Source organism: Hibiscus syriacus, unplaced genomic scaffold, assembly GCF_006381635.1.
Source record: "Hibiscus syriacus cultivar Baekdansim isolate YM2019G1 unplaced genomic scaffold, ASM638163v2 tig00116959_pilon, whole genome shotgun sequence".
Taxonomy (NCBI): Eukaryota; Viridiplantae; Streptophyta; class Magnoliopsida; order Malvales; family Malvaceae; genus Hibiscus; species Hibiscus syriacus.
In genome coordinates, this window is record NW_024063485.1 from 460,518 (window position 1) to 471,598 (window position 11,081).

The window sequence follows — 11,081 nt, forward strand, 5'->3', positions numbered from 1 at the left end:
CGAGTTTTAGCCTTGTATAAGTATTTATTGATTTTTCACACTCACTTCAATGATTATATAGTGCTAAAAAAGTTGAAATTCCAGATTGGACCAAATGAGATTCAGAATTTGGCATAATCCCAAGATTAGTCCTCAACATTTACCAAAATGTTCATTTTGGCCTATATCATTTTTTTAGCACTTTGCGTATAGAAATCATTCGTTAACATGAATAACGCTCTCAAATATGGTCTTTTACTCTAAAATGAAATGTTGAGGGTCAAAGTGACCATTATGTTAGATATTATGGGTATCTTTAAAATGTTCAAAACAAAAAAGAATATGGGTCAAAATGATAATTTTAATAAGTATTGAGGATTAATTTTTATATTATGCCATCAAAATTAAGATAAAAATTTATGCCATCAAAATTAAGATCAACAACCACTTTTAGTGAATGGAAAAATCTTTTACACCAAACATATATCTTTGACCAACAGTTTTTACATCAATTTATTGGGTTTTTTTTCCTTTCTAAATATATAGGGGAATGTCTAAGGAAATACAGTTTAATATAAGGTTAAGAAAATGTATTATCGGAAATGTTAATATTTTTTTAATATTTCCGATGGAGCGTTACCTAAAATGTTATTTTTTCTACCGGAAATATTAATATCGGACACTATCTAAAATATTATTATTGGCAACAATCATCAATCATAAAAAATAAATATTAATTCTTCTAACTGTTTAAATATATTACTTTTTCAATTTGAGGTAACATACATCTTTCAACGTTTTAGTATCAGGAAAATCAATGAGTATCCTAGTAAGCATTTTTAAAACTACCGGAAATATTAATATCGGACACTATCTAAAATATTATTATTGGCAACAATCATCAATCATATAATAAATAAATATTAATTCTTCTAACTGTTTAAATATATTAACTTTTTCAATTTGAGGTAACAATACATCTTTCAACGTGTTTAGTATCAGGAAAATCAAATGAGTATCCTATAGTAAGCATTTTTAAAAGGATTATATAATAAATAAGTACTTAAAATATATTATTTTTTCATTCTAAAATATTTTTTGTTTAAAAATAAGTATCTAAAGTTATTTTTATGATCAAAATAGATACTTAAAGTATTCAAATTTTTTCATTCAAGAATTTAAAGTTTTTTAATTAATACCACATGTCAACTTCTTCAGAACTTAAATTAAAAAATTTGAATAGTTTAGGTACCTTATTTTGACATAAAATACATAAATACTTATTTTAACTAAAAAATAACTTTGTATATTTATTTGATTAAAAAATACTTAAATATTTAAATAAAAATAGAGTAAACTTTAGATGCTCATTTGTCATATAGCATTTTTAAAAGATTAATTAATGTCTCAGTATATCTATGTTATATTAAAAGGATATGTGCTCGGGCCAAGGCTGAGATTTTTCATAAGCACCGATTTGAGGCATTTCGTTCATCGATTCATCCAAAAATTTCGTTATGTCCTCCGGCCAAGGCTGAGAATTCGACGCCGGACACGGCGGTTTGAAAGGGGTGTTGAGCCAAGTGTCCACTATTTCCTTTGCGGTGTCGATCGGCGTCGACATGCCGGAGAGTGCCAAAACGTTGTAGTTATGATGGAGCGATTGTTGCGAGCTTTCCGTCGTGGGACAAGTGGTGGCGAATACGCCGGGGAATTTGTTGGCGAAGACCGCGACTCCGACACCGGTTCCGCATTCGAGAGACCACGGGTTTCCAAGGAGGGGAGGTGGCGGCGGAAGAGTCTCGACGGACGACTTCAGCGCCGATGTTGCAGTGAAGTGAACTTGGGGAGTCGAAGTAAAAGAGGAAATTAAGTGGCTGTTACGGTTAGATCTCAATTCAATTATATAGAAAGAGTTAATGGCAAGTTAGTAAATATTTAAAAAATTAACCACCTTAATAAGTAGACATATGTGCATGTTTTATTTTTAGGGTAAGTTTATCAAGTTAACCAAAATTAGTAAGATAGAAATGAGTCATTAAATTTTAGAAAATTAATCAAATCATTCATAATTTGATTATAACAATCAAATTATTGTATCGTTAAATTGAAAACGATACAATTGTTTAATGTGTAAAATGTTATCATGAAAATTTTATAATTTCTAAAGTTACAATCGATTCATTCAATTAACAGAATATAACAATCAAATTATATGTAATATAAAATCCAGCCGACTGTGATGATTGATGAATCTCAAATTTCATAATAAGATTATCATTGATCTTCTCGGTCAACTCGTCAGATTAGACTCGTGGAAATCCTTCTCTCAAAAGAAAACACCCAAAATGTTAAAATATCTTGAATCTCGATCTACACCGTCAACCATTATATGATTCTTGAACCATTATCATTCTCTCTACCAGGGTCGACCCTGGGCCGGGGCAGGAGGGGCGCCCGCCCAGGGCCGGGGCAGGAGGGGCGCCCGCCCAGGGCCCATAATATTTTCTATGGTAATATCTAAGCTATGCATGTTAATATAACATAAATAAGTGCCCATTTTTTTTATTTCGCTCCAGGCCAAAAAATACCCAGAGCCGGCCCTGATCTCTACAATCCTAACCTATAGTTACAACACCAAACAATCCCAATCCTAGTCATTCTAAGATTTCAAGGACCCAAATTAAATCAAACTTTTCAATTGAAAGTTAAAGCCCCAACAAAACCTTAACTTAAAGAATACATGTGGTCTTTGAATTGTTAAAACGAATTAATGGATTTTAATAAGGATCTAGATTCGGAAAAGAAAGATGAAAGAGGATGATTAGATTAAAATAAGATTTATTTTTTTATTTAAAGTTGCTGAGGTCATCGGTTAATGGGTTAGTAAGTAGTTAACGGTCCAATTCAGTTTTTTTGTCACTCACTTTAACGGTTGTGAATGTCGAGTGACTAATTTATTACAAACTATAATGTTAGTGATCAATTTATAACTTGTTGATTATGTAATCTTAATTACTTATTAAGTATGCAATCCCAATTTGTTATTACTTGTTCATTATGTAATCTCAACTTGTTACTACTTGTTAATTATGTAACTGGTAATTAAGTTAGATAAATATAGATTATATATTATTATTTCAGTCCCACTTAAAGTGCTTATTCCGGATTTTTTTATCAATTATTTTTTAACTTTAACTCTTTATTATTTAAAAATTATTATTGATAAAAAAAAATATTTTAAAAACCTTTAGTCAATAAAAATAATTTTAATGGGATAGGTGGTAATGTATAGATATTGATTACCGGTAGGTGAATATTTTAATATAAATTTTAAATAATGTTTTTTTAAGCAAAAGATCATTTAAGAAGAAAGTCAGTTTAATAAAAAAAATCAGTATGTATATACATTATAAATCAGAAAATTTAAATTTACATGTTAAAATTTAAAAATTAATTCATAATACTTTAAAAAAATCCGTGCTAATTTTATTTTTAAGTTATATAAAACTTATAAAATAGGCATTTTTACCCAAAAATACACTAACAACTTCAAATATTATCAAATTAGCACCCTTTCTAATAAAGATCGGATCATGAAGAGCGCTTTCGCAGGGTTCTGTCGGAGCTGGCGCCACGGTGAAAAGGCGCGGATCATGAGGCGCGCCTTCGCAGGATTCTGACCGAGATGGCACCATGCTGGAAGGCGGAGATCATGAAACACGCCTTCGCGAGAAAATCTGAGGTGGGATGCAATGCCTCATTTCTTCAATATAATAAGAAGCTCATTAAAACTAAAACAAATATATATAATTCTTATCAAAATAATATTCTAATTATATAACGATAATTAAAGGTAAATAACAAAATTTAAATGCATACCTCTGTACCAGTCTTTTGATCAATTAGTAGCCAATTTTTTAATTCGTCTAGTATATCATGATGATTTTTCTTATATATGACCGCCTATTTAGTGTCAAAAAATTTATTATATACTTAAAAATTATTTATATACGAACTCAGTATTGAAATTACCTAAACAATAACAGGAAGACTAACGTGTTTTTCATAACCAGACATAAAAAGGGCATGTGATACCACGCCCAGGACTGCAGAAGGACACATCCGCCGATAGTATTTTTTCGATAATCAATTGCTCGATACATTTCTCTATACATAGATGCCAAAACCGCGGAGCCCCAACTGAATGAGCCGGCAACTAAAAAATCTGTGAGGTAACGCAACCACATACAATGAACTTGGTTACGAGATTTATTGAACATCAAGATCCCTCCTATGAGTTGTAATATGAAAGCCTGGGAAAATATTTTAGCATATTCCTCGGAACTAGGGCTGTAAATGAGACAATACAGATTGCAAGCTACTCGAGATCGACTCGATCAAGGCTCGATAAATACTCGGATCGAATGGACTGGACTCGAGCTCGAGCTCGACCCGAGTTCTTAACGAGCCGAAACGAGCTATTAACTTGCCGAAACGAGCTACTTGATATTCGACTCTTAAAGCTCGTGAGCAGCTCAAAATATAATATATTAAGATTTTATTTTTTTAAAAATAAATTATTAATAATATTAATATTTATGTATTGTTTTTTTAAATACAGTAAGATTTTCATGTATTTGAGGTTCAAGTTAGAGTTTGAGGCTTCAATCGAGTTAAGTTTAAGAAAAAATTTATTTCGAGCTGCTCACAACCTTCAGTTCAGGATTTCGAGTTTGAGTCGAGCTTGAAAATTTTAAACTCGCGATTTTCGAGTCGAGTCGAGCTCCATTTCAGAGTTTTTGAGTCGAGTCGAGCTTAGTAATACTTGAGCTCGACTCGGCTCGTTTACACCCCTACTCAGAACAGTCTTCATTCAACTGTCGCAAATTTGTAGTCAACCATGATAATTGTATTTGACCACTGTTGAAATTAGGCTTGATAACTCCAAGATATTCCTCGCACAAGGAATGTCAATCATCATCCGCCACACCAGAAATGACATCTTCATTTATCGAAAACCCTAAATGTATGAAAATATCCCCCAACGTAATAATGCACTCCTCACATGGAAGATGAAATGTGTGTCTATAGTCTCCATCTCTCAATCAGTGTAGAAATAAGGTTGGATTCCAGGTTACAATGCCCTTCATATTTCGCTATGTCACTAAATTCAGCCAGACACGACTCAATATTTCTAACTTAATGTTATGAATAAATGAGTCTAATATACGACTATTCACCTAATTAAATAAATAGTATACAAATTAAAATATAAAGTTATACTAAAAATAACTAAATAAAACATTCATAATAAATAAAATAACAGACTTTAAAATTATTTTCATTTCGACAAAATAACTCTAGAAATGATTCTCATCTAAATGCAGCTACACACCTGCCATTTTATAACTACAAAAAGTAATAAAAAATTAATTTCTAAAAATAATAAATATACCTTCTTAAAACGTGATAGAATGATAGATAGAATGAAGATATATAATATTTTCGTTTGTGGTATGAGTGTTGAAAGAGATAGAGTATTTATAGAGGAAGAGGAAGAGGAAGAGGAAGAGGAAGAGGAAGAGGAAGAGGAAGAGGAAGGTGGACGAACGGTTGGACGATATTTATGGCGGACGGATGGATTTAAATTAAAGGCGCGGATCATGATCCGTGTCTTTTGTCAGTTCGGACAAAACCCCGTGAAGGCGCATCTCATGATCTGCGCCTTCCAACATAGCGTCAGTTCGGACAGAACCCCACGAATACGTGCCTCATGATTCGTGTCTTTCCACTGTAGCTCTAGCTCGGACATGACCTCACAAAGACGCACGTCATGATCCACACTTTATCAGAACAAGTACTAGATTAATAATATTTAGATAAAATATATCTGACATGTAATATTTCGTTGCTAGAGTGGTTTCTTTCTTCTTCTTCTTTTGTAAAAACACCTATAGAATGACTTTCTTTAAGAATTTTGGTGTCAGTTCTTTAATGCGACTGCACCACCGATTATATATATATATATATATATAATTTGTTTAATGTAACTAGTGTAAATTATTTAAACAAACAAATATTTTATAGATCATTAAAATTGGATGTCTCTTATTTCACATTCATATCATAATTTCATGTTTTGGTGTATCATGTAATTTGACTTTATGTCTGGAATTTAATATAGTGTTTTTAATTTAATATTGTTTTATATTTTTCAGTACACGTAGAAGATTAATAATACGAGTGCTCATTGATGGTGATGCTGCCAATTGTACTTATTAATGTTGGATTGGATACTCTAGATTATAAAAATATTTTAATTGGCGGCGACAACGGTTTTGATGGTAGTTGATGCCCATTAATTGTCTTTTTTTTTAAATTTTTAATAAAATTAATTATGTCTTTGTGACATGTTCTTTGTCTTTATGATACGTTTATCTTTACCTTTGTGACATGTTTTCTCTTCATTTTGGTAGTTTACTATTTTTTTCCATTGTTTTCGTTTATCTTTTTTTTATCAGGGTTTGATTTGACATCACCACGACTGATCAATATGACATTTATTTGTTATCATGCCGATCTTCCTTGCTTTGGACCCTAAGATGGATTTGGATACATGTTTGACGCTCGTGGATAGTTTTCTCACATCGCTTGACTCTGATTTGCGATTTGTCGGTAGCATTCAGTAACTTCATCCATTTTTTGTGGTTTGTTTGCCGATGTAGTCAGATTTGTTCGTATCTTTATTTTATTAGAGCGTTGGTTAGATTTTTTTTAATCTTTTCTTTTTTTGTCCTTGTGTGATCTAGGTGACTAATTTTTGTGTTAATGATTATAGAAAAATGTCCTAATTATAATTTAATTTATGTTATGCTTGTAAATTTTTATTATAATTTTGGATATTTTCTATTTTTAATAAAACTAGTGATATTCTATATAGAAAAATATTATATACATGTTTCAAGGTTTTTTTATTAAATAATTAAAATTTAAAATTAGTATTATTTAATAATTACGTTAAACTAATAAAAAATTATATCTTCTACTCTATCCACACACAACTCAAAAGAAAAGTGTATCCTTTATTCTATCCACAGTTAACTCATATTAAGTGACCAATACAAAATTAGCAACATGATGGGATTAATTAAACCTTTCATTTGCTTTTTATTCAATCGTTAAATAATGCTTTCAATCATTACTAACAATTAATTGATTTAGATGAGACACTAGATCTGTTAAGAAAAATTAGAGGTTTAAATCGTGATGATTGTGTAATTATTAGACGTCATAATAATTAGACGTTTTTTTTATATTTTTCTACTTGAAAGATATTGTATCTTCGATTATCTTATAAAAAGATGTTATATTGTCCGATTGTCTTCGGATAGAAAATAAAATATGGCAAAATAGTAACTTTTATCCTGATTGAATTTATCATTTTTGTCTTTATCATATTTTCGTATTAATTTAACTCTCGAAGTTGTTCGATTGCATCATTCTATACCCTATTACTAACTTAAAACTCTAAATTATTAACGCTAAACCTTAAACACTAACTTAGGAGTTGTAATTTAGGGTTTTAAGGAAAGTGAATAGAATGATGCAATTAAACAACTTTGAGGGTTAAATTGATGCGAAAATACGATAATGACGAAAATGATAAATTGAGTCTACTACAAAAACAAATAAAATTAGCTGACCCTATTTCTATTGTCCTACAAGCAATTAAACAACTTTGAGGATTAAATTGATGCGAAAATACGATAATGACGAAAATGATAAATTGAGTCTACTACAAAAACAAATATTACCCTTAAACCATAAAAAATCGATATCAAATACACTTGAAAAAAATTCTCACTGTCCTACCTGAACATTTTTGCCTAGTATATGAATAGCGATAGGGGAGTTTGCTCCTTTGCTTTTTGGGTCTGTTTATGACTTTAGCCTATATTTTAAGGGTGGAGTAAATTTTAATCCTTAATTTAATCTGCATTTTTTTATCTATATTAATTTTTGAACTTGGGTCATTATTTTGATGATATGAAATTATGAGATCATTTTACATATCATAATCTTAGAATATTATATCATCAAAATGATAAAAAAAAAGTCTTCATAGAAGGTTATCATTGTTTTAATACAAATTCTTGTAACATTATAAAAAAAATCTGTATTTATTTTATTTGTTAGATATAATTCAAAGACAATTAATAATGTTTTAATTGTGTTTAAATAATTATTGAAAAGGTTGATTCATTTCATTTTATTTTTATATCTTTTTAAATAGTATAGTATGATCAACTTATTATATCTTAGTGGTTGAAAAAAAGTTATTTTTCTTAAAGGTTTAAGGTTCAAAAAATTAGATTATAAGATTCATATGTATATATGCTATTAAGGGTAAACTACTTTAAATACCACCATCCTTTAAGTACCGACTTGTTTATACTACTAACGTTTTAATTTTGTTAATTTTAGCACCAACGTTTACTTTTAAGTGCAATTATATCACTCCTCCATTAATGATTTAACAGCATGATGACAATGCATCTTCGAGTCGCGATGTTACTAACATGGATGCTTAAAAAAACCAAAAATGATGTCGTTTTGTTGACATAAATAATATTAATTTTTTTTTATAAAAAAAAATCCTAAAATTCCTATAAAAAAACCCCAAATTTCTAAATAAAAAATTCTAAATTCCTAAAAATCCCCCAAAAAATAGAAACCCTAAATCATAATCCCTAAATTCACCGACCATCATCGTCGATAGCACGTTGTTGTAACCGCACTGAAGTCTCATCCTCTCGTCGTGCACGTTATTCACCATCGTCGTCGTTCATGGTTCGATTATAACATTTTATATTTGGTGTTTTGACGATTGATTAGCACATTGTTTTTCGATTTTCGGTGACGGGATAGTGGGGTAATTGGTGATAAGGGTTTGCCAACGAAAGTGGTGGGCATGATCATTGATTCGATAATGATAATAAGTGAAATTAGGGATTTAATATTTAGGGTTTTAGCTTTCGGGGGAATTTGAGAATTTTGAAAATTTTAGTTGTTTTTTGAAAAATTATTATTTTTAAGAATATATTTGTATATTATATTTGTAAGAATGTAACCAAAATATTAAGTTAGTTGAGTGGCTAAGCCTCGTACTTTGTTTCAAAAGGTCTAAAATTCAAATCCCACTAAAGTCAAATTTGATCAAAATTTGTTCAAGTAAAATGACATCGTTTTAGTGAGGCATTCACATCAGCAATGTTATGGTACAAATCTATCATGCCATTGTGCTGTTAAATCATTAATGGTGGTGTGATATAATTGCACTTAAAAGTGAACATTAGTGCTAAAATTGATAAAATTGAAGCGTTGGTGGTATAAACGAATTAGATGATATTTTAAGTAATTTACCCTATTATTAATAATTAAGAAAGATTATCAACAAATATTACATTATAATCCAATTGTATTAATCAATGAATTAAAGACAAATAATTATATTGAAAAAGATTTCTTTTAGGAAAATGTATGGATTAATTAATAAATGTCGTACAGAATACAACCAAGAAATGGAATAAATTTCCCAAGAATTTTTTTAATATATCACAAATAATGGGCAAAAAATAATTCCAAATTCAAGTACTTTCCTCAAAGTAGAAATCAAACATATTTTTCACAAATTTCAACAACGTACATTTTGCGGTGAAATTCAAAAATTATGAACTCAATCCTTCTTCCAAGCGTACAACAACAAAGAGAATCCTCCATTGCTCCCACAAGACCTAGTAGATGAAGAACAAGAGCTTCTTCCACGATCATTGCTCTCCTCCGCCCATTGCAGCACGCTCGAGCACGACAGCGAAGGCGACAAACTCCCCGACCTCATCGGCGTCGACCCTCCTCCGGCCGCCACCGACGACAAACTCTTCCTCATCATCCTTTTCTCCGGTCCAACCATCTCAGGCCACACACCACCATCACCAACTTGGAAAATAAACATACCATGACCATTGGTATTATTATTATTATTATTTTCACCGTGGTCATTAACCCAATTGAAAACATCCCAAATGAATTCCACCTCGATTCCTTTAACATAAATCCTTTCGTTCCCTCTAAATTTCCAAGCCAACCTTTTCACGACAAGGCTCGTTTGGCCATCGACTTTCACCTTGAGAACACCTCCATTACAATCTATGGCGATCTCATGTTTGGACCCCAAGAACTTAGCCCTCGAGACATAACTCTTGTGTCCGAAAACATGTTCTCGTGTAGACAAAAGTGCCGGTTCGATAAGTACCTGTCCTGAACAACGCTTGGCTAGTTCATTTTTGAGATCTCCTAGGGAGAATTCAAGCTTGCCGTTGCACAAGAGGGCAATGTAGAAGTTGGACTCGGGCTCGGCCGAGTTGTTGTGGGCATAGGCGGACCTTGTCAAGTCCCAATAAAGCTTGATTTTTTGACGACGGTGGTGATGGTGGGTTAAATAGATGGACTTGGAGCTGGGTCCGGGTCGGGTTCTGAGGAAGGAGAAGGTTGAAGGGTGAAGAGAAATGGTGATGGAGAAGAAGTCGGTGGCGTAGATCGTTAAGGAATGGGAGAAAAGGGTTTTGGACCATGTGAGTGTGAGATAGGTCGGTGAATCCCATAGCTGGATTTGGTAAATGCAGGTGATGAGATTCTGGTGCACTTGAGTGGTGGTCGACACGGTGTTCGGTTGGCTGAAACATGCTGGAATCATTGTGTTCGATGTCGAATTAAGGAAGGGGAGAATCAAAGAGCGGAGAGGGTGATCTCGTAATGAGATGGGAGTGACTATTAAGGTAATGGGGAGGGGTCATATTGTGGTGTGGGTTTTTTTTCTAGGGTAAAATTTTCAAATGGTCCCTTGACTATACATGTTACTTTATTGAATTCATTGACTATTAAAAGTTATAATTTGGTCCTCCAATAATAGGATATTATTTTGTTGAATCCTTCAACTATTAAAAGTTACAAAATGTTAACCCAATCAATATATTAATGTCCGACACATAGGGTCATCTATTTTTAACAAAAAATGACGAGTTTGGAAGATATAAATAGGT

The 11,081-nt window shown here is 31.7% G+C and overlaps 1 protein-coding gene across 1 annotated transcript; it reads right to left on the minus strand.

Annotated features, from left to right (window-relative positions):
• Positions 1 to 9,718: 9,718 nt before the first annotated feature.
• Positions 9,719 to 10,735, minus strand: LOC120189800. Its single transcript, XM_039192984.1, has one exon. It carries the CDS (start codon positions 10,733 to 10,735, stop codon positions 9,719 to 9,721), a length of 1,017 nt encoding a protein of 338 aa, XP_039048915.1.
• Between the last annotated feature and the right edge of the window lie 346 nt (positions 10,736 to 11,081).